This window comes from Papaver somniferum, chromosome 10 (genome assembly GCF_003573695.1).
Source record: "Papaver somniferum cultivar HN1 chromosome 10, ASM357369v1, whole genome shotgun sequence".
In the NCBI taxonomy this organism is placed as follows: Eukaryota; Viridiplantae; Streptophyta; class Magnoliopsida; order Ranunculales; family Papaveraceae; genus Papaver; species Papaver somniferum.
Genome location: NC_039367.1, coordinates 160,160,167 through 160,185,564, shown reverse-complemented (window position 1 = coordinate 160,185,564; position 25,398 = coordinate 160,160,167). Strand labels below are relative to the sequence as shown.

Below are 25,398 nucleotides of genomic sequence, written 5' to 3'. Positions count from 1 at the left end.
CAAAGGAAGTCGTTAATTCGTTTTAGGTGTGCATATGATATAGCAACATATACATAGAAAATTCCCGTTAAACCAATGACTTGATAGTTGATACCGGCCCTTTGTTCAAATGGTTAAAAGATGCAGTTATGCCCCTTCAAGATGATACATCTACCAAGTAAGCTAAGTCCTAATAGGCTAATAATAGTAGTTGGCCAATTTTGAAACCAAGCAATTCACCTGGAACTATTGGGAATGTTCCTTGCTGCATTTATAACCCCATATGTTATAGTCTCATTGTTTGTCAATAAAAGTGTAGAAAAGAAAAAGGAAAGCCTATAAGAAGTTCATCCTTGCCTGATGTATATCTTGCAACTGTTTAGAGGCTTAGTTGGGCTTTCTCTATGAAGCATACATATAACGAAGATACAAAAGAAAAACACAAAAGATGAGAGCGAAAGCAAATCAAATTTAAACGTATTCAAGGTGATTTAGTAAATTGAAGAATGTTCTTTCTTTCATCTACCATAATCAATTATTTGCCACCAACAATTATATATGCCCAATTTCAAGATGTCGACATATATGATGGCAAATGGATTGGAAGAGAAAGGATGCAAAGCTTGAGATGGAGAGAATATGAAAAACTAAAAATGTCAGAAGTGGGATTTGAACCCACGCCCTCTTTCGAAGACCAGAACTTGAGTCTGGCGCCTTAGACCACTCGGCCATCCTGACATGGATGGACAGTTTTAAAACCTAGCTTACTCATCCAAACCATCGATTCTATACAATAGTCCCAAAAGGATTATACCCCAGATATCCCAATTGCACATGTCTCAACCTACTTCATGTCGTCTGTAGTTTTCTTTTACTAGAGAACCACTCATGAAAATCTAGACCTCTCTATCAAGAAGGTACAAATTCCTCAGCGCATTTTTTGTAAAGTTGTGCTGTTGATGACTCTGGTGTAAAAGGCTTTCCTCATTGTCACTACAAAGTTTGCATAGAACAGAAGTTAATAACAAATATGAATTGACCATCTTTTTTTTTTGATGACTGACAAATTTTATTAGGTTATCATCACTTGAATAATTACTACTCCCAATTTATCGATTTTTTGATTGTTCTGTTTCCCTTTTTATTTGTCGCAGATGATGTAGGAAACTATGAAAATGAAAGTAGAAAGCGTTGTTGACAGAGAGTGTGTTGGTGATGAGCACATCAAAACTGATAAGCAGCGTGAAGCTTTCAATCGGTGGGCACACGGATTTACACGTCAAGATCATCCTACTGTAGTCCAGGTACCGATTTAATCATACTTTTTTGATCTATCTAATGAGTTGTTGGCTGCGAGACATTATGCATGGTACACATGAGTAGTAGTGTGACACTACAATACATATAAGTACTGGTGTAAAGTGAGTCCTGTCAGCAATATCAATAATATGTCATTGAACGTATTATGATTGCAGTCTGTATAACATCCCTCAACAAATTTTCCTGACGGTTATTGACTCAGGTTCTATTAGAGAGTGGTAAAGACAAGGACATCACAGGTGTCGAGATGCCAAACCTAGTTTATGTTTCGAGACAGAAAAGTAAAGCCTCACACCACCACTTCAAGGCTGGTGCTCTAAATGTTCTGGTAAGCTACTCTTACACGTATCAAACTAACTTTGTAACTTGTATAAGTTTGTTTCCTGTAATATTAATGCATTTTTTATTTTCCCTATCAGCTTCGAGTCTCGGCTGCCATGACAAATGCACCACTAATCCTGACGTTAGACTGCGACATGTATTCAAATGATCCTAATACTCCGGTTCATATGTTATGCTTTATGTTGGATTCGAAAATGTCAAAATACCGTTATGTTCAATTCCCTCAACGCTTTCATGGGATTAATAAGAACGACATTTATGGAGGTGAAAACAAACGTTTGTTTCAAATAAATCCAATCGGTATGGATGGTTTAGCAGGAACCAATTACGTAGGTACAGGTAGGGCTGGCAATGGATAAATATCCGCCGGATATTGGCCATACCGATAAGGTTAAGGTTAAGGGTTATCGGATATCCGATATCCAATAACATCCGACGGATATCAAAAATCCAATTCGATAAGGTTAAGGTTAACCTATCGGATATCGGATTTTTATCCGTTAATATCCGGTTTTGTTGGACAGAAGCAAAATCTGAAATTTAAAAGAATTTTCAAGTGTTTAGCTTAACGGAAAGACAGAAAAACCCACAGAAGCACTACTCCAGTGTCTCAGTCACATCACACATGAAGAAAAAAACTACAAACACCCAACCAAACAGTCTGCAAACAAAAGTACACAACAACGAAAGAGCAAAAACCATGTCTTCTTGTACATAGACTTAACAATAATGTCAAACAACTTGCTAGTGATGATCTTCCTTGGATGCCTGGTTATATGTTGCATCATTGCATCAACTTCAGTCGATGACTTCCATATCTGCATTAACAAAAGAAACAAAAGAGAAGCAAACATGGTTTATACTAGCAACAGGGTTTAAACGAAACAAAATGAAACAATATGATAAAAGCGCATTTGCAGGTGGAGTTATACTAGCAACGGGGTTTATACATGTTTTTCCATACTCATGCTACTCGGTACTCATGGTCATGCTCATGGTTATGCTTTCCTTGGTTGTTGCAGAAAATGAAAGATTCAATTGTTGTTCGATCAGCTAATGGTACATGATGCATCACAGAAAAGCAAAGGAAAAGAACTAAGCAAAGGAAAAGAATATTTACCTGCATCAAAGGAGCCTGGCAGCCAATCACTTAAGCATAGAAGTGCTTGGACTAATTCTGGACTTAATGAAGCTCTGTGTGTTGTTAGAACCCTTCCACCATCGCTGAACATGGACTCTGATGCTACACTGGTCATCGGAACAGCCAACACATCCCTTGCTATCTTTGATAGAATTGGGTACTTAGCGGCACTTAGCTTCCACCAACTCAATATATCAAAATTTTATTCATCTTGGGGTGACACAGTTGGAAGAATTGGTTCTTCTAAGTACGTCTCTAACTCAGATTTTTGAACATCATATTCATCATTTTCCAATAGAAAAGTAGCATAATCTGGGTTAGTTGTACCTGGGCCTCTTACATCCATGCGAGAGACAGAGTTGCTAAAGAAAGCAGGAGTTGAAGTGTTGTTTTGAGATTCATATGCCTTGAAAATTTTGGTCAAGTCTATTCTGAACTTCTCATACTCAACTGATGCACGTTCATTATCCCCAAAAATTATCTTATATGTGAACCTAACCCATTTTGCCTTATATCTTGGATCTAAAACCACTCCAATGCTCATAATCAAGTTACTTTCACTCCAATATGCATTAAACTTTTCTCTCATTTTCAACCCCATTTCTCTGACATACTCAAAAGTACTATCTTCCCAACTTGTGATGCTTTGGTTAATTTTGTATACCCCATTGTAATAAAGATTCGCAGTTGGATACTTAATCCCTGCAAACTCAGTTGAAATATTATTAAAAGCCTCTAAACAATTACAAATTTCTATTCCTTGGTCCCATTGCTCACTTGATGGCAGAATATCGAAGTCAGAATCGAACTCACTAAGTCTATGAAAACCTTCTCGCAGTTTAATTGCATTTTTAAGCATCGTAAAAGTGGAGTTCCACCTTGTGTCCACATCTAAACTAACTTCTCCAGACAATCTACATTGTGTCAATGTTGTTTCAAACTTCTCTTTCCTAGCTTGTGAAGACTTTACATACTTAACACCATCTCTAATACCCTCTATAAACACAACAGCTACTTTCATGCCATACAATACAATCAAATGCAGTATATGGTTACTACACCTCATGTGAAACAATTTTCCTTGAAGCAACAAACAATTCTTACCATCTAGCCATTTAATAAGATTTCTCATCATAACACCATTAGTTGGAGCATTATCAGCAGTCAAAGCGAAAAACTTCCTATCAATGTTCCATTCCAATGTGCAAGTTTTGATAAAATCTGAGAGAACATCTCCTGTATGCGGGGATGGCACTACAATGTAAGCTAAGGTTTTGGCAATCAAATTCCACTCATCATCTATAAAATGGCATGTGACACAACAATAACCATCTTTAGTGTGTTTGGCAGTCCACATATCAGTTGTGAGACTACATTTGGAAGTCAAATTCTCTAACTGTAATTGCAATTCACCTTTCATTTCAGCGTAACACCTCAACACATCAGCTTTACTTGTATTCCTACATGGCATTCTCGCAGCAGGGTTCAAAGACTTAACAAAATCTCTAAAATAAAAATGCTCAACCATGTTAAGTGGGTAATCATGTTTAGAAATCATTTTAGCAAGGCAGTTCCTAGTAACTATTGGATCATACTTGTAATTAAGTAATTTAACTTGGTTAGTATCTGCTTTTTTAACTGCAGTGGTAATCTTCATCTGGCCTGGCTTGTTTTGAGGCTTCTGGGGACAGATTCTTAGATGTTGAGCCAAGCGGGTAGTTCCTTGTTCACTACAAGCAGGTACCAACTTTTTGCAATGATGACATTCACCCATAAGGACAGCCACTTCCTTACCCGGGTTATCTTTATCAGGCTCTACAATGATTTTCCTAGTGAATTCATCCCATGAAGGTGACCTTGTTGTGCCCAATTTCTTCAATAAAGCAATAACAAGTGGATGATTTTCATCTGCTACTTATGCTAATGATCTCTTATTACTCGAAGAAGGTGCTGTTGAAGCAATTGTTGAAGCAACACTTTGATCTTCTTGTTCTGGTTGTTGGGAAATTGGTTGACTGCAGCTTGTAGTTCCAACTCTATTGGACGCTTTTTCACTTTGAGACATTCTGAGAACAACGAAAACCCAGAAATAAACACACAGTTCATGAGTTCATTAATGTACATATGACATAAAAAATGATTAAACAGAAACAATCAATTAGAAAGAAAAACAAATAGTGATGCAGACAAACAAATAGTGATGCAGACAAACAAATAGTGATGGAAATGAACTGACAACAGACACTATCAAAGTCATTTAGAAAATAAAACTATTTACACACTTGGATCTTACAGACCCCAAATAGATTCAAAAGGAAACTCAAAAACACATACCCAAAACAAAAAGGTAAGAGATTACAAACCCTAAAGAACTTACAAAATTTCGATATAAAAGAAAGAGTCCCCCAATTAGCCGTTATTGCATTCAAAGAAAACCACAAAGAACTTGCAAGATTCCTTTCTTCTGCTCCAACAGAAAGTTAGAGTTTAATACGTTGAATACGTTCTCACGACAAAGTCATCCTAAGTTGAAGCATGAAAACATTTGTCATGTTCCATGTATAATGAAGCACAACATGCTTCCTCAACTGGATGCTGAGTTTCAGTTATGCTGATCATACCCTTAACATAGCCTCATACTATTTCAAACATAATGCAAAATCATGAACGATATTTACTTGAGTAGTAAAATAATGAACGAAATTTAGCAACCCAAATCTGATGGATGAATGACGACATGTTTACTAAACTGGGTGTTCAAAAACTAATAAATGAAACAGAGGTAAAACATTCCAAGGAGATGTCATACTAATGATCTATGGTGATGCAGGCAAAACAAATAGTGATGCAGACAAACAAATAGTGATGCAGACAAACAAATAGTGATGCATACAATATATAGCAGCTTAAAGGTATCGTTGGTTGATATAAAATTGATAATCAATCAAACAACTCAAAACCCTAAATTCAAATCAAATCGAAAACCCTAATTTCATCTGAATTCAGTAATGAAAAAGCTAAAAGAAGAACATGAATACATGATTTATTCTAACAGTTAAAAACATATATATTCAAACATCAAACATGCAAATACGCAATCGATTTGGGGGAAAAAAAAACTATCTTCGAAACAATCGATTAGATTCATGACTAATGACTTACTTCTTGAGTGAGAGTCTCTGATCATCAATATTATCGACCAAATCACGATCAAATCGATCACTCAGTCCCTCTCTCTCGATCAAATCACGATTCACGAATATATTTCTGAGTTTTCTGTGTTAGAGAATGAGAAAAAATGAGTAACACTTTGATTAGGTTATTCTCCCGACAGTCGACAGATAATACCCCGGAGGTAGGAAATTACAAGTACACCCCTAGGCTATCGGATGTCGGATATTAACCTAACGGAAGGACCCCAATCCGATTCCGATTCCGATAATAGGTATTATCCGATAGCTTATCGGATTCCGATATCCGATATCCGATATGTCGGATTAAATCCTATTGGATGTCGGATTTTCGGAAACGGATCTCGGATTTCGGCTATCCATTGCCAGCCCTAGGTACAGGGAGTTTTTTTCGTCGACGAGCTTTCTTTGGTGGGCCTTCGTCATATGTATCCGCTGAAAAACCAGAACTAAACCCTAACCATGTTGTTGATAAGTCCATTCAATCAGAAGCAGTTCTGGAAATGGCTCAAAGTGTAGCTAGCTGTGAATATGAAAATGGTACCAAATGGGGTTATAAGGTATGGCAGGGTCTGTGCACTCATCAAGTGAGCTTCATTCACTGTATGATGATTGCAGGCAATGTTTTAATATTCAGTATTTGTGTTGTTGTTGTGCAGATGGGTTTCAGATATGGGTCACTAGTGGAAGACTATTTCACAGGTTATCAATTGAATTGTGAAGGATGGGATTCTGTATTTCATTCTCCGTCCCTTCCTTATGGTGTAGATGTGATAGTGTGACTGCATGTGAAGGATGACTTTTAACTAAGTCTTAATGAGTTCTATAGTTTCAGTTTAAGATTGAAGTGGGGTATAGCAGTAAACACTCTTGATGGAACTCACCTATCTGAATGTAGAAGTGGGTCGCTTCCTATGAGAATGGAGCTGATTCTCTAGAGCATTCTGAGAAACGGGATTTTTCCAGGGCCAAAAAGAACACAACGACACGAACTTGACAACACCTAGAGAGATATCACGCGTGGTTATTATCGCGGATTACACCAAACAATGGCAGTTCAAGACATCACGTTCACTGTCCATCAACTAGTTCTGACAATTTCTCACTAAGAAAAGGTTCAAGGCCTCATGGACACCTCTTGCCTATAGTGGTATTTCTCGCTTTCCGTTTTCTGATTTTATCGATATTTCATTCATGTGGGGGATTGTTGGAGAAAATGAGTTTTATTGCTTCGATTTTTTAGTCTTGGTGGGAATGGAACTTAGGACCTTTAAGTCTCTAAGGGCACTTGCTCATTTTCTTATGAGTGAATGAAATATGACCTTTAGTTCTACATAGGGTATAACTAAAGAGGAGCTCCACTATTTACCTATTCAATTATGGATAGTTAGACAAGCAATGTGGGTGGAACGGGTGGGGAAAACAATACTTGTTTTCACTAAGACTTGGGCTTAAGGCTCGGGCTCGTTCTTACCCCGTGGACATAGGTCAACCAAGATTTATCTTTTTGACAAAAATTGTTTTGAATTATTTCCTTATTTATTTTAAAATCAAAATAAATTTTGTCTTAAATGTGGGGGGCGTGTGACCTGGGTGATTTTATTTTCTTACTAAAAATATTTCATAACATTTTTTTGTGCATAAATGACGACATTATTTCTTACCGCTTTTGATTGTTTTATAACCGATTTATCTCTGCATCATGCAACATAATTTCGCACATTAATGTGCATTTATTTCACCCTCTCCATTTTCCTATAAAAGAACTCGAATCCTTCATTCCAAATTGTGTCTTTTTATTCTGTTCCATTGCTGTTAAGTTCGTAAGAGTGGGAAAGTATTATAGTACTTATAGTATTTGCAACGGGCAGTTTTATCCTGGATACGACTTCACCACAGGGTATAGGCATCACTCATTTTTGAAGCCTACCGGTGAACTATCGTGTTAAGGACAACTTGATCATCAAGTGACTATGTCCTCTGTTTGCTGATTCCTTCGAGTGTTTATTTAAGCTTTTCAAAAATTTATTTTTAACATCATTCTTTCAGTATTTTATTGTTGCAGTACCAACAATCTTAACACGATAGCTCTTTTCTGTAACAATGAGTAAGAACGATGTTCATAGGCCTGCAAAATTTTCAGGAGAGCTCGTCCGTTTCGTGAAATCGATTACTTACATTACAAAGGAGCTAAGTATCAATAATTTTTGTTTATTTGATAGTTCCTTGTATTTGATTTTTGCACCCAACATCTTAAGACACTAAATTTTGTAATAATCATGGATGTTAATTGTAGAGTGAAAAACAAAAACCGAATTTTCGGTCAGCTATAGAGTTTCGAATTTTTCTCTTAACCTAGAAGGAATTTCGATGAACCCTTTTGACATTTTCACTTCAATTGCATTTTGCACTGAAAGAATTTACAACAAAATGAATATTCCACCATTTGAAAATCGAGTTCATGTCACTAACCATAAAAACAAACAAAACATTTGTTAGAAATTTGACACTAAGAGGATGAAAATTAAAGAATAGAAAATTAAGGAACGCCCAAATACGAAGGAATGGTTTTGATTGGTTACATGGAGTCGTGGGAAAAAATAATATATAAGACTCTAGATCATAGGAGTGCGGTCGGAAATTTGAGACACCAAAGGGATGCAGCTTGGGATTCGACCAAAGAGGTTGATTAGGTTCAAGCTATAGTTCAGAATTCTGGTTTATGGAAAGAAATTTAGCATGAACAAAAGGATTGTGATTCAGTGACAGCCTCTGCCTTTACCGAGAGATTTTGCACCAAAACTTACGCATTTCATTTTCCGTCTGGCTAGATGACGATCATACCTAATGAAGCTCAAAGGCTTATAGGTCTTAGAGAACGTGGGAAAAGTTGTCCGAAGAAGTTTTTGGTTGGGATCACGATACTACCGAGTTGGAGTTTTGTTACGCTGCTAAAGAGGTGGAAAGCGTGCATCGTGGCTCAAAAAAACCCAAAGATGTTGAAGTCGTTAAGGATGACACATTTGAAAGCTAAGTTCGATAACAATGTGAAGAAAGTTATGGTTGGGTTGGTGATAGACGCGACCAAAATAAACCTGAACGCTGCTGCGTATTTGTTGTACACTCTCGGACGAATTATTTGTCCCGACCATACTGGTAACAAAGTTAGTGCTCAATATCTCGAATTCTTAAAAGATATTCTGATGGTTCATGAGTACCTTGGGGAACCACTTGTATTTCATTCCTTCTCGATTCAATTGCTACAGCCTCTAGGAACATTTGATGACACTTCAGTCTCTTTAATTTCATTTGATTTTTTTATCACGTACTTAGCCTTAGTCGACCACGGTGAGAAATTCGCATAATAATTATAATTTATTTTGAGCCGAACCTGACAAGAATGAGTAGTTGTTTTGAAAATATCAGGTTCGTCCCATCTTGGTAATTCAGTTTTGAGCCGAACCGACATTTTCAGAACAATTACTTCATTCTTGTTAGGTTCGGCCCATAATGCTATAGTGTGTGCTATAATTTCGTGCCGAACTTTTTTCTGTATTTCCAATGTTTATGCTATAGTTTCTAATTTTTCTATGCGCTTAACATATGTGTGGGTATATGATCACTTCCCTAAGTTAGAATTAAGCACACCGAGTGAAGTCGTGGATGATTTATTTCTAACTTCAGCCAAATATAGACCATAAGAAGATGATATACCCGGAAAGATAACCTCTTTAAGAGAAAAGTTGGACTATTTGGACGTGCGCAATGTTGAATTTGAACCATATAATACGGAAGAAGAAGATGATGAAGTTGTTCAAGACGAAGATATGCCTTTGGGGATGTACTACGGAGTGCTGTTCTATCCAGTGGTGTGTAAGTTTCAATTGTTGTCGAGTGCTCAGCCAATTTGGATTTATCGAAACAGTACCGTGGGACGATGACCAAAAGTTCAAATCGTTACCGAAGGGAAGTAAAGGCACAAAGAGTATCACCGGTTCTTGGAAAGCCAAATATGACCCGAGCCGTCGCTTCGTCAATGGAATGTAATAGATAACGTTAACGTGTTGAGTTGGGTGGCGTCAAAGAGTTTGCGTCAAGATCCTAGTGAAGTTATAGAAGAGTACATGGATTGGTTTAATCAAATTTATGATCCCTTCATTATTATTAGAGAAAATCAAGCTCTTGTCAAAACTGAAATTGCGGAAGCACAATCAAAGAAAGTTGCGGGGAAGAAAGCGTCTGATAAAAAAATCCATAGTGTATCGGACGCAATGATGGTAGTGGTAAGTGATGTCTTTATTTATTCTTTTAAAAGTATTATGAAATATGAAAGTATATTCTCTTTTAATTTTTGGTTTGAAATGAAATTAGTTGTGGTCAGTGACGAAGTTGTTGAAAAAAATGAGGAAAAAAGTCAAATGCAAACAGACGACATATGTGGCTGAGCAACAAGGTTTGCTTATGTATCGTATAGTAAGGACTAGCTACCCTATTAACTCAAGAGATAAACGGTAAGTAACTATGCTTAATTAGTGTACCTTTATATTTTGCGTATGTTGTAGCTACAAGAAAACCGATAATTACTCCCATATGATCTTGTGTAAATAATTCCTCGATCTAAACATATTGCTACCACAATTTAAGACAAAAATATAAGACATGTGAGATACATGATTTTTACATGGTTCGATCTTTGAATAGATCTAAATCCATGGTTTTTCACTATATGATTATAAGGACTCCATTAATAGATTTTGGAAGAAGCTCTAGATCTAAGTGGTGACGGAGGATGAAAGAGAAGAAGATGATACTGTGTAGCCTCCTTACCATGAGTTCTTTCTTTTGGACTTTTTTCTTATGTACTATGATAACGAGGTGGAAATTACATTTATATCCTTTACTCACAAATGAAAGAAACTAAGATAAGATAATATCCACATAATTTTCACGCATTTAGTGAAATTTTTTGTATCTACCTATGTATCCTATCGTATATTTCTTTGTATTGTAATAGTCCGTCTTATATAAAATATATAAATAAATAAAAATTATACAAACAATTTTTTCTTCTGGGATGTATAATGCAAACACTTTAGGGTGATGACACTTTGTTGTATAGCGAGTTGGCTGTTTTAGAGACTGCCTTTTTAAACCTAGCATTTTTAGGGGACACTCAAAAGGAATTTGGGACCAACAATAAAAACAAAAAACGTCACCCAAATCTAAGTTGAGTTCACATCTTATTTTTTTTCGTAATGGCGAAATTGCCCTTCAATAATCAGAGGTTAAGTAGGAATTCAGTAGTTAGTGTTACGAGAATTATTTGAGTTTTTTTTTTCTTACATTTCTGAATTTTGGTGCTAACATAATTGGTAGTAAATTGTGTTAATTTAACTTCCGAATATATATCAGCCCCAAAATGAGATTTTTCCAAAATCCTATAATTTTCGAAATTTGGTACTACCATAATCGGTAGTAAATGGTGTTACTTTAACCTCCGAATATATTCAGTTTTCGAATTTTAGTACTACCATAATCGGTAGTTAATTTAACTTTCGATTGTATATTGGCCCCAAAATGAGATTTTGCCGAAATCCTAAAATTTTCGAACTTTGGTACTACCATAATCAATAGTAAATGGTGTTATCTTAACCTCCGAATATATTCAGTTTTCGAATTTTAGTACTACCATAACCGGTAGTTAATTATGTTAATTTAACTTCCAAAGGTGAATTGGCCCCAAAATGAGATTTTGCCAAAATCCTAATATTTTCGAACTTTGGTACTAGCAAAATCGGTAGTAAATGGTGTTACTTTAACCTCCGAATATATTCAGTTTTCGAATTTTAGTATTTCCGTAATCGGTAGTTAATTTAACTTCTGAATGTATATTGGCCCCAAAATGAGATTTAGCCAAAACCCTAGAATTTTCGAACTTTGGTACTACCACAATTGGTAGTTAATGGTGTTACTTTAACCTCCGAATATATTCCGTTTTCGAATTTTAGTACTACCCTAATTTGTAGTTAATTGTTTTAATTTAACATCCGAATGTGTATTGTGTTTAATTTTAGTACAAAAAATTTGAAGTAGTAGCAGAAACACAATCGGTAATAACATATAATTTACCTAGCGATTATGGTTGATGTTCTTTAGAAATGAAGAACATCAACCATAATCGGTAGGTAAAATAGATTATTATCTACCGATTATGTTTCTGCTACTGTAAATCCAAGAACATCAACCATAATCGGTAGATAAATTGATTGTTAATTATCTACCGTTATGTTCCTGCTACTGCAAATCTTAGAAAATTTTCCGATCAAATTTTTGATTTCAGACAATCAAATCCTAATTTTGGATCACAACTAGTATCATCTATTCGTTTTTTATATTTAGCTCGAATTTGTTTTTTTGATGTTCTAAGTTTCAACTTTAAGGTTAATGAATTTTGGGTTTTAATTTTAAACAATCAATCATAAAATTGATTTGACCGACGTCTTTGGTTTCAATTAAAATTAAAACCATGCAAAAAAGTTTGATGAGTAGAAAAAAGAAGAGGAGGAGGATACGAAATTAAAGGATATAGGTTTAGATTTAGTATAAAGGTGAAGGACAATATAGACAATTTCTATTTTCAAGATACCCCTTAACACTCTTCAATAGATGGGAATAACAAAAGTGGCCCATAATTTCTTTGAGTTTCCGCTAAAAATGCTAGGTTTTTAAATAGCATGTGCCGTTTCGGCAAGGGAACGTATTAGACATGCCAGGACCAACAATTGAGGTTAGTCTCTAGAGGAGAACGGCCAAAGGCTGTGGACCAGACAAGCAGCGAGGGATAAGACACACCAACAATTAGGATAAGATATGATTGAGATATGATCAGAGGTGAAATCCACGAATCTGTAGATTCGAAAACTCAATAATTAATTTTCAGATTCGTGTGAAAATCGAAAACTTTGTATTGCTAAATGAATAAAGAAATTCTAGCTTACCTCACCTTTATAATGTACCGAGTGACAAAACCGTCTTCTCCCTGAGCTCATTTCATTTCATACGGCGAAGTTCCAAGAAAAAGATAACCATGTCGAGATGACTACCACAACCTCCTATCTTCTATCATCTTCATCATCATCAGCGCCTCTGCACACGTTTAAGGTCCTTAGACGCACACTCTGGAACCGAATCTTTGCTCTGATTTTCACATTAGCAATCTTATCTTTATTTGTGCATCATTTCATATGTCTCTTAGGTTCCACAAACACCACAACTTTCTTCCTTCACTTCACCTTATTATTCTCCGATGTGATACTCTCGTTCATGTGGGCGACCACACAGTCTTTCCGTTGGCGTCCCATCCGTCGATCTGTGTACCCCGAGAACCTTATTCAAGTAACCAGGGATCGTGATTTTCCAAAGTTAGATGTGTTCATATGTACTTCCGATCCGTATAAAGAACCACCTATGGGTGTCGTTAACACGGCTTTATCGGTAATGGCTTATGATTATCCATCCGATAAGATATCGGTATATGTATCAGACGACGGAGGATCGGAGTTGACTCTTTTTGCTTTCATGGAAGCTGCTAAGTTTGCTACTCACTGGTTGCCTTTCTGTAAGAAGTATAGAGTTGAAGATAGGTGTCCTGCTGCCTATTTCAGTTCAAGTCATTGCAGGTCAACCACACACGCTGAGGAGCTTAAGGTAAATCATCATCAACCCACTCCGTTTTAATTTTCGACTTTTTTTATTTTTGTGGAAGCACTGCACTGAAAGTCTTAAATGACCTTCATCAGTTACAGTACAATTGATTTGAATAGTTAGAAGAGCTTTGGTTTATTAGCCAGGCATATAGATAGAATAAGAAAACACAGATGGTCCATACTCCATATCACATGGAAAGCCAAAACCTCGATACACGGGAATTTTGGTCCCTTCAGTATATGATAATGGCTAAGATAGCGCTGTTTCGCCGGATCACATGGATACCAGAATTAAAAATTGTGGTATCCGGCACTTTCCTCGCCCCTTTCTTACTGGCTAGCATGGGCACGAAAAAACGAAGCTCAAATTTAGTATTGGAAATTCTAAATTGATCCACGTGATACAATCCCAGGACTCATTTATCTCAAAACCCACCCTTCTGCTAGTTCACCGGAAGTGATTCATGGATCTGTGTCACCCAAAATCAACCGAGGCCGAGGAAGAAGCGAAGTCTTTGGTCACTGCAGCAGCACTATTTAGTATTACGCACAACGATCCAAATTGTCAGGATAATCTACTGTTTGTTTGTTTTGACGGTCATAAATAGTGTTCGTTTTTCTTGCGCACCAACTTCCAAAATTTTTAGTTTTGGTCACAGATGATGACTTCTTATCTTCATTATGTAGAAAGACAAAAGAACGAACATCACAAAAGTTATTAAAGTACGGACAAATTTTTATTTTTATGGTCTAGAACGTATTTTTGAGTGAAACGACTGCGTATTTGTATAACATCTCGCCGACTTTATTATTGAGTATGATTATTGAGTATTGTCAAATTGCAATTGCTTTTAACTTGTTACAGGTTCAGATCATAAACTTATAAAATACTACGCAGTTGAAAATTTGGCACATGCTCTAACAAGACAACTCTCTCATCGTAGTGCTCGATCGATTCACATACTTTAGTCCACCAATGAGCTTGAGATGAGTGCCTAATACTATTTAAACCATAAGCAATTAGTTATCTATTTATAATGATCGTTTTCAAGGAACCATTTTATTTCTTACTGATGTTTCATTTATTGAGCAAATCTTTTATTTTTCTTTATAGAATTTCAAGAAATTAGTTGACAGATCAAATCTATCCCTTTCCAGTAAATAAATAATGTGTCATATTCTACGTTTCCAACTTTCATTCGATAAATCAACGATATTTTTGTTATTCTTGAATTTTTAAAGCCTTCGTGATAAACTTGGAAGTTCATTCATATCGTCAAATAGTGATTTCACCTGCGAAGAAATGTATTGGCATCCACACTCAACTTTTTTGTAGTTTAATGATTTAAGTATTAGAACTTTTTATCTGATTAGGTATCCTTAATTAATTGATATGATGATATAGCAAATGAAGTCGTTGATTCGTTTTTGGTGTGCATATGATATAGCAATATATACATATAAAATTGCAGTTAAACCAATGACTTGATAGATGATACCGGCCCTTTGTTCCAATGGTTAAAAGATCCAGTTACGTCCCTTCAAGATGGATACAGCTACCAAGTAAGCTAAGTCCTAATAGACTTTGTTAAAAGATGCAGTTATGCTGCATATATATCCCAAGATTAAAATTTAAACATTATGTAATAGTCACATTGTTTGTCCATAAAAATGAATAAAAGAAAAAGGAACGCTTATAAGAAGTTCATCTTTGCCTGACGTATACCTTGCAACTGTTGAAGGCTTAGTTTGGCTTTCTCTAACCAACAATTATATATGATGGCAAATGGCTTGGAAGAGAAAGGATGCAAAGCTTAGGATGGAGAGAATATGAAAAACTAAAAATGCAGTTAAAAATGTCAGAAGTGGGATTTGAACCCACGCCCTCTTTCGAAGACCAGAACTTGAGTCTGGCGCCTTAGACCACTCGGCCATCCTGACATCGGTGGACAAGATTCAAAAAATGAACTACCTTACAAATACCATCTCCGAGTCACCGATTCTACACAGCAGTCCCCAAAGGATTATACCCGAGATATACCAATTTACAATTGCACCTGTCTCAACCCACGTTATATCGTTTGTAGTTTGCTATTAGTTCAGTTGCAAAATGTGAATGTGAAAGATATTTTGATGAAAGTTCAGCAAGAAAAAGCTGAATTAGTTCAGTTGTTGGAACTAAAGTTTGACTTAATATTATTCACCTTGCTAACCAACTATTGGAAAGAGTGATTAGATGTCTTTCTTCTGTCGGCCCCCCACCTGTCTCAGCAATTTTCCGGAACTTTGTAGTTTGTTTTTACTAGACAAAACCATTCATGAAAATCTGGACCTCTCTATTTTTTTTTTTGGACGAAAAAGAAAATAAAATTGATTGTAAAAAAGCTGAGACCCACAACAAACGAACGGGACAAGAAGCTACAAAAGCCCTCCACGCATTTTTAGTAAAGTTGTGCAGTTAATGACCGGGTGTAAAAGGGTTTCCTCATTGTCATTCCTAAGTTTGCATAGAACCAAAACCAGACATCTTCTAGTCATGTCATGAAGTTAATAACAAATATGGATTGACCATCTTTTTTTTTTAATGACTGACAAAATTTATTAGGTTATCATCACTTGAACAATTTAAACTACTCCCAATTTATCGATCTTTTGGTTGTTCTGTTTCTCTTTTTATTTGTTGCAGATGATGTACGAAACTATGAAAATGAAAGTAGAAAGCGTTGTTGACAGAGGGTGTGTTGGTGATGAGCACATCAAAACTGATAAGCAGCGTGAAGCTTTCAATTGGTGGGCACACGGATTTACACGTCAAGGTCATCCTACTGTAGTCCAGGTACCGATTTAATCATACTTTTTTGATCTATTTAATGAGTTGTTGGCTGCGAAAAATTATGCATGGTACACATGAGTAGAAGTGCATTTGACACTATGATACATATAAGTATATAGGTGTGAAGTGTGTCCTGTCTGCTATATCAAAATACGCCGTAATATAAGATTTGATACAACTAGTATGTCATCGAACATATTAAGATTTCAGTCTGTTGTATAACACAACTCAATAATTTTTTTTGACGGTTGTTGACTCAGGTTCTATTAGAGACTGGTAAAGACAAGGACATCACAGGTGTCGAGATGCCAAACCTAGTTTATGTTTCGAGACAGAAAAGTAAAGCCTCACACCACCACTTTAAAGCTGGTGCTCTAAATGTTCTGGTAAGCTAATCAACGTAATCAACTAACTTTGTAACTAGTAAAGGTTTGATTCCCGTAATAATGCATTTTTCTTTTACTTCCCCTAAAAGCTTCGAGTATCGGCTGCCATGACAAATGCACCATTAATCCTGACGTTAGATTGCGACATGTATTCAAATGATCCTACTACTCCCCTTCAAATGTTATGCTTTATGTTGGATTCGAAGATGTCAAAATACGGTTATGTTCAATTCCCTCAACGCTTTCATGGGATTAATAAGAACGACATCTATGGAGGTGAAAACAAACGTTTGTTTCAAATTAATCCAATTGGTATGGATGGTTTAGCGGGAACCAATTACGTAGGTACAGGGACTTTTTTTCGCCGACGAGCTTTCTTTGGTGGGCCTTCGTCATACGTATCCGCTGAAAAACCAGAACTAAACCCTAACCATGTTGTTGATAAGTCCATTCAATCAGAAGCAGTTCTGGAAATGGCTCAAAGTGTAGCTAGCTGTGAATATGAAAATGGTACCAGATGGGGTTATAAGGTATGGCAGGGTCTGTGCACTCATCAAGTGAACTTCATTCATTGTATGATATTTTCAAATGAACAATTTGATTTCAGGCAATGTTTTAATATTCAGTATTTGTGTCGTTGTTGTGCAGATGGGTTTCAGATATGGGTCACTAGTGGAAGACTATTTCACAGGTTATCAATTGAATTGTGAAGGATGGGACTCTGTATTTTACCATCCAGATCGGGCAGCATTTTGGGGGGACATTCCTATCAACCTTGATGATGTGTTGAGCCAAAACAAAAGATGGTGTGTAGGCTTACTTGAAGTGGCTTTCTCCAAACACAGCCCCATCATATTTGGAACAAAATCTAGAGGTATTTTGATGGGCTTAGCTTATTCCCATTTCGCCTTTTGGGGTATTTGGTCTATTCCGGTTACCATTTATGCTTTCATACCCCAACTTACTCTCCTCAATGGAGTTTCGCCATTCCCCAAGGTACGTACACTTCATGATGTTTTAGGTTGTTCCGTTACGTAGGATGATATATGCGATACATGTGTTTTTACTAAGGTTGGATGCTTAGATAAAAATATTATGTTGGGCTTCTTGCAGGTATCTGAACCTTGGTTCTTCTTGTATGTATTCGTTTTCCTTGGATCTTACATCCAAGACTGCCTAGATTTTATATTAATGGGAGGAACATTTCACCGTTGGTGGAACGATCAAAGAATGTGGTTGATCCGAGGAATCTCATCTTACTTCTTTGGAACCATTGATTTCTTCCTGAAGTCATTCGGTATATCTACATTTGGTTTCGATATAACTAGTAAAGTAATAGATGATGAACAAAACAAACACTATGAACAAGGAATTTTCGAGTTTGGAGTTGCGTCACCTTTGTTTGTTTCATTAACAACAGCAGCTATCATCAACTTCATCGCCTTTTCTGTGGGTGTCACAAGATTGATTTTGGGACACAACAAATTGGAGGAAATTTGCATTCAGCTGTTTTTATCAGGTTTCGGGGTGGTCAATTGTTGGCCAGTATATGAAGCTATAGTATTGAGAAATGACAAAGGAAAAATTCCTTTAAAGAATACAATTTTATCTAGTGTTCTGGCGTTTTCTTTGTACTCATTTTCTTATTGTCTTACGTCTAAAATATGACCAGGGGTTGGTGGTAGTTTTGAGGTCTGTTGAATATTACACGGATTCTTGCACAAGAACTATCAGTACTTGATGTTTTACTTAGATCTTATTTCTGACTTTTCTTTGAAAAGTAATAGTTTCTCGTGGGATTTTGCTGTCAATGTCATGCTTGAAAAAAAAAAGCTCATAAGAGAGCAGACAAGAACCTACAAGGGCCAAGCTCATACAAGAAAAGAGCAAAAAGAACAACAAACAAGCAATCTTTGCTAAACTCACTCTTCAAACCTAATTCAATGAAGATGCTCCTTTCTTACTCTTCTGTAGCCCCATCAGGTGCTTGTAGGAGTTAAATATCGCACACGTTAATAACTACGCGAAGTAAAGAATACAACCTAAGAGAAGGGGGTCGCACACAACAAAGTTGAGATGACGCACCAGATGACGTCAGTAAAGTCACGAATAAAGTGTGAAGAATCATGTGAAGAAGTATGTTATGCAAAGATGAGAGATTGTATATGAGCGAATATGTCGCATAGTGATCCCGAAAATAATGGGATTCTTAGTTGTCATCGACTATGTAAAATCCTATATAAAGGAGAGAGCCATTTTCTCTGGGAGGATTATAGGACAGGCCTTGGAAAAGAAATAGGAAGAGAGAGAAAGTGAGCTTAGGTTTCAAGTAGAATTGTTGTAATAATTGAATCATTCTTGTAAACATTTCTAATCATTAGTTAATAAAACGAGAATTCAAAATGATCACCTAGGGAATGAATCAGTTATAGTGAAGTGTAGTTGTAAGATTTCTTACAACTACATTTTTGGCGCTAGAAAACAACTCTGGATGATAATTCCTGATAGTATATCATAGATTTTAAGGAAGAAAGTGAGATCTAAAAATTTAGAAATGGTAAAGATCGAGTCTGTTGTTGAACAAGGAATGACAACTAGAAGAAGTCACAGACTTGCTGAACGAAGACGAATTACAAATCTTAAGCAACATGAGGAAAGAATGGAAGAACATCAAAGAACATAAATTCCAGTTGGATCACAACGAGAACAAGGACAGAATAATGATATAGATTATGATAGAGTGAGTGTCCATACTGCGATGACGAATTCCACAGAGGAAGGACAGAGAATTGGGAATGAAGAACCAGTTACAGCGAGTGAAGGAAATATGACGATTGCGGAGATTAGACAAAGATTACTAATTGAAAGAAAGGGGGAAGAAGAACAGCGTGCGAATTTAATCCGTCAAAATGATGATTTACGAGAAGAGAATCTTAGATTACAAGAACAAAGGGCAAGGAGTGCTACACGTTCAAGGTCAAGATTCGGTAGGAGTTCTTCCCGACAGAGCCAATCTACTCGAAGAAATGATAGGCGAAGGCAACATATGGAAGTCGTTGAAGAAAAATCGCAATAAGATGAAAATTTGGAAGATCAAAGGGAAAGGAGACATGTAATTGACTCAGCAACTAATCGATATGAACAACCACGCGAACTTCTTCGTCGTGCAAATACTAATTGTAAAGGGAAGAAGAGGATCCAAGGAAAGGACAAATGATATTACATGGTAGAGAAATGTTGAGAAACGAATATGAGCGCGAACGAGAGATTGCACGTGCGAGAGATAGACAGAGAAGAAGGGAAGAATTAGAAGAAACAGAATTACAAAGCGGATTGCGTCATATTGATAATCGAGTAAGGGGACGCGAGCGTCATTGCATAGATGATATAGATCAAGGTCATCTTACACCACAAGAAAGAGAAATATAAAGACATCGATATGATCGCACAGGCAATGAGGAAAGACATGATATAGTTCAAATTGAAGCAAATACTGAAAGGCGTAGGCGAAGAAGAGAGAAAACTGAACAACGGGAGATATAAGAGGCAATACGCCAAAACAAACATGAGAATAGATTGAGACAACCAAGATTAAAAAGACCCATGCGAGAAGATTTGGATCAATCATTAAGCGAAGAATTTCTTAAGGAGATGGCAGAATTAAGAGAAATGATGACTACAAAGAGAAATGATGGAAGAAGAAAACTAGAGGAAGCAGTGGAGGAAGCTGGAAAAAATCCATTTACAAAAGAAATTCAAATAGCATTGATACCATCTAAATGCAATTTACCGAAATTTACAAGTATATTTGATGGAAGCGCATGTGCAATACAACATGTAAAAGTTTATTCTAGATGTTTATTGCAGTGGAAAAATTATGATGCAGTCATGTGCAAATATTTTGCTGCAAGTCTAGCAGGAGAAGCTTTGAAATGGTTTGAAGGCCTACCTGTAGAATCCATTGGTTTATTTCATCATCTACAAAATGTCTTTTTGGGGCAATACATAAGTAATAATCTATCAAGACCAGGGATTGAGACTGCATTCAGACTTCGCAGAAGAACAAATCGGAGTTTGCGTCATCTAAGGACTCGTTGGAGAACAATGTGTAGTGAAATGGGAAGACGGGTGGATGAGCAACATCTTATTATTGCATTCATTAATGCTCTCTTTGCAGCAGATTTATTATATACCCGAATCTTCAGAATAAAGGATACAATAACAATGTCGGAGCTGCGCGAATTTCAAGAAGAATACAGAGCTCTTGAGGAAAAGCAAAGAGATATGGAATCTTACCCAGTTGCAATATCTGATTTGAAAGGTGGAAATACAAGTCTACTTCCGAGGTTGACAAATGTTGTTGCGAGTACATCGCAGGGAACTCAAGGAAGGAATAATGCAGACATGGAACAAAAGTTAGTGGCTATGGGCAGTGCAGATCAAGTAGAGTTTAATAAAGAGTACAGAGACAAGAACTTCAAAATTATGGAGGTGCTGATACAGTTCAACTAGGAAGTTCTGCAGGACAACAAACACATTATAACAAGAAAGCTGGAAGAATAGTGTGGGAACAGATAAATTTTCCGAAGTTGAACACTATAGTGGATAAAGTATGGGAAGCTGCTGTAGGCGAAGAGCCACCACCAGGAAGGAGGAGTAAATAATTTTGTGTTTATCATATATTTCATGGTCACACAACAAACAACTGTAGAAATGTGAGGAAGATTATATTTCGAATGATTGAGCAAGGAAAGTTGGACCATTTCTTACTAAAATAGCCAAGGAATTTACCACCACCACCACCTCCACCTCAAGGAAATACATATGCAAAGGAGAAGGAAAAGAGTACTTTTTTTATTGAAGTGGGTGCGAAGGCAAAGAATTTATATTGTAACTCGATCATACACTCGTTCAGAAGCATAGAAGATTTTCATGATAATGTCTTAAGTCGAGTATATGCGAGAGATGCTGAAGGAAGGGAAATTCTTAAGCTGGCAAAAATATCACCCTTGAAAGAATGACAAAAGCAGAAAATCTCGTTCAGCGCAGATGAAACACCAGGAGGAGGAGAATCAAATGAATGTCCATTGGTGGTGCCATTGGGAATTAATCTGAAGCCATCGGAAGAAGATGAGGAAGAAAATGAGAGAAACACCTGGGTGATAAATATAATACTTATAGATACTGGAAGTTTTGTAGATATTCTGTTTTATCATACATATAAAACCATGGGTGGAAGAGATGATGAGTTAGTCCCTTCAACATACAAAATCTATGGATTTAATGGTTCTGCAAATAAACCAAAGAGAGAAGTGACTATGCGAATTCTTTTACAAAATTTACCAACAGATCACATTCTGTGTAGTGGATGTCGAGTCCCCCTATAATGCTCTCATTGGAAGACCATGGATGCATGGAATATTAGTTGTTGCATCAACATTTCATCAATGCATCGAGTTTCCTCTACCTCAGGGTGTTGGTATTATAAGAGGAGATACAATTGAAAGTAAAAATTGGCAAGAAATTGATGTTGACAAATGCGAAGCAAGAGAATTCAAGCGAAAAATATGCAGCAGATAGTCGAAGAGGAGACAGATTAATGGTTGATGTTTGATGCGGTGTACAAAGTTGGGGAAACAATGATGTGAGGTGCTGGAATAGATTCTTATGCAAATAAAATTTTAATCAAGATTAGCAACACAATTTCTATGGAAAGAAAAAGCATAAAGGGAAAATATCAAAAGGTGGAGGGCACAATGACTTTCACACAATAACGATTGAATGGCTATGCGAATGAATATTCTGAAAAACATATGTGAACTTAAGAAAATTCAATAAAAGCATTTATGTACGAGTTAAAAGATTGGAATGAGAAACTTTAGTTTCATATGGTAAATCCATAATAAGAAACAAAAAGAGAAATCTTTATAATAAGACCTTTATAAAAGGCTACAGAAAATGATATTTATTATCAGATTGGCTAGGAATCTGAATGTGGCGTGCACCCTAGTTCACTCATATGCAAGAGGCAATATAGTAAGACCTATCGCACGTCATAATCAGAAAGACCTAGAAGGCATGACTCAAGGGAAGGCTACACCGACCCCGGAACTTGAGTTGTGGAGATTTGGGGTGAGAATTAAACGATAATGCCCATCCGGGAGAGATACCTTAAAATTTCAGTCTAAGATAAAAATCTTAGATTGAGAGCCTAAGGTGAGAAAGGCTCTCCCAAGGAGTGCAGAAACTCGATCAGGGCGCCGAGGTACACGGTTGAGTCAAGAGTGCCCGGGACGTCTGGAACGTACCTTTCCACTCTTGACAAGTCCTGACTATGATGCACTCGTTCCGTAGATACCCCACTTAGGGTGCAATCTTGCTGCCATAAACCCTATAGGTAGTGTATGTGAGATTGTGAAATCAAATGGTTGTTGAGAAACCGGATGAGAAGAGCCATAATCTTAACCCGATAGAGGTAAGCTTCCTTGAAGGGGCAATCAGAGGGGAAGATAAGGACGACACCCTCCATTAGGGAGCTGAATCGTGTCAAAAGACGTAAATATCATAAGGCTTTTACTCATGGGAGTATTAAGACTTGTGATATTTATGCGACAAACCTGAAGAGGAAATAATACAAGCGAAAAAGATAAGACGAGATCAATGGGTCTATGTACTAAAATACAAAGACTTCCTGCGATTTCGTCGCACATAAACAGAGGCAACATAAGACCTTTACATAGGAAGGCAAAAATAAGATCTACAAGAAAAGAAATTATTCACCAAGAGAAGTTCATGATAAAGGATACCTATCATATTTGGTCTATCAAGATATGCCAAATAACAAGAGGTAAGAATGAGAGTGTAAAAAAAGTGTTGTTTGCCCCATTTTGATAGTCTTATATGCATATGAAGAAGTCATAAATATGAAGCGAAGAAAAGAAGAATCATATTAAAAAGATGAAAACTGAATTTACAAGAATTTACAAGAATTATCACAACAAGAAGAAGCAATCAATTTTCATCTCCCTCATTTCGCTCAGTCTCAGAATCACTAATTTCTTCTTCAGAATTTTCTTCTCCATCAGTAACTTGGATGTCAGGAATGGGTACATTTTCAGGAATCGCTGGAAAATTGTATTTCGACAATGAAATACCATTCTCTAGACAAACTCTTTAAACAACAGACTCACGAGAGCGATTATCATCGTTACTATTGTTCTGGACTAAGTTAAACCAATTTTGCTTCAATTGCTAACACTTTGAGTTACGAGTAGATAATTCTTCTTCCTTGGAAGCCAAGCGAGTTTTTATGTCTGAAACTCTCTTTTGGTATTCCTTCTCTTTCTCTGCGAAGCATCAACAAAAGAGTTAAGACAACAGACAATTATTCTTAAAAAATATGAATGAAGATCAAAGAACATGAAGTGACCTTCATAATTGGAAATAATGTCTGCGACCAGTGTAGAATTTTCAGTGTGAAGGCTAACATTTACACCTAAATTATTTTTAGCATCGTTCAGAACTCTAGCAGCCCAGTTAAACTCAACTTCACTTTCTATAAGGAGTTGAGATCGAATTAAATTTCTTTCCTCAATAAGAATTTCCCTCTCACGACAAGCTGAATCACGTTCTATCTTAACCTCAATAAGGGATTTTTGAAATTGTTCTAGTGTTTTCGCACCCCTAAGAGTGATGTCATCTTTTTCAATAATAAGTTTGTTCTTCTTCGCATCCAATACTTGAATTGCTTCTATCTCCTCATAAAAACGTCGGTTAAAATTATTGGCAGTGGATAATGCACTTTTATGGTGTTCTCTAAGATTAGTATATTTTAATCTTAACTCTTCTAAGCTGAGGTTTTCAAATCCTCGAGTAGGATAATTATTTAAAGAGGAGTTGAGATGCTCTAAAAGAATTTCAGCATCGAGAAGATTAGCCGCTTCATCTGAAAGGTCATACAGGTCTGCGAAGATAATTAAGTAAGAAGTGCGAACGATCGCATAAAAGAAAAGGAGTACGAGAATATAAGTTGCTTACCAACGAGTTCCTTATTTCTTTCTCGAGTTCGGAGAATCAATTGAGTTAAATTCTCATTTCTAAGTTTCTTATTCTCGCCTGTAAGATTCGCATTCGCATCCGAACAAAAAGATTTCTCATGTTTCATTGTGGTATTCTCATCTTGCAACTTGCGAAGCTTTCTTTCATTGTCTAAAGAAATCGCATAAGATATGCGAGCACTCTGTGAAATATAAAAGAAGCATCATAAGCAAAAGAAGAAATAATAAGGAAAAGATAAAAAGGCTAATGTTGCAGTATATTACCAAGCCATTCATTGCAAATTGAAAATCTGAGTTTATCGCAGAGGCAGCTCCATGAAGAGATTGATCCCCCCAATCAGAGGCAGTACAGATCCTTGAGACCATCTTGGAGGCGCGATCTGTTTCATCATCCCCAAGAGTAGCAAGAGCATCTCCAAAAAAAGATCAGACAACTTGTTTCG

General features: G+C 36.5%; 2 protein-coding genes and 2 non-coding genes across 4 annotated transcripts; 2 read left to right on the top strand and 2 right to left on the bottom strand.

The window, feature by feature from the left end:
- Positions 1-633: 633 nt before the first annotated feature.
- TRNAL-CAA lies at positions 634-717 on the bottom strand. The gene has a single exon. It is a non-coding gene; the product is annotated as a tRNA-Leu (tRNA).
- A 437-nt stretch (positions 718-1,154) lies between these two features.
- LOC113316718 (cellulose synthase-like protein G3) lies at positions 1,155-6,755 on the top strand. Its single transcript, XM_026564864.1, has 5 exons — positions 1,155-1,283; positions 1,502-1,627; positions 1,719-1,974; positions 6,349-6,533; positions 6,633-6,755. Exons 1-5 carry the CDS (start codon positions 1,155-1,157, stop codon positions 6,753-6,755), a joined length of 819 nt encoding a protein of 272 aa, XP_026420649.1.
- Positions 6,756-12,834: 6,079 nt separating this feature from the next.
- On the top strand, positions 12,835-18,696 carry LOC113318377 (cellulose synthase-like protein G3). Its single transcript, XM_026566537.1, has 6 exons — positions 12,835-13,680; positions 16,366-16,515; positions 16,773-16,898; positions 16,988-17,428; positions 17,547-17,894; positions 18,012-18,696. Exons 1-6 carry the CDS (start codon positions 13,069-13,071, stop codon positions 18,564-18,566), a joined length of 2,232 nt encoding a protein of 743 aa, XP_026422322.1. The 5' UTR covers positions 12,835-13,068; the 3' UTR covers positions 18,567-18,696.
- TRNAL-CAA lies at positions 15,537-15,620 on the bottom strand. Its single transcript has one exon. It is a non-coding gene; the product is annotated as a tRNA-Leu (tRNA).
- Positions 18,697-25,398: the final 6,702 nt, after the last annotated feature.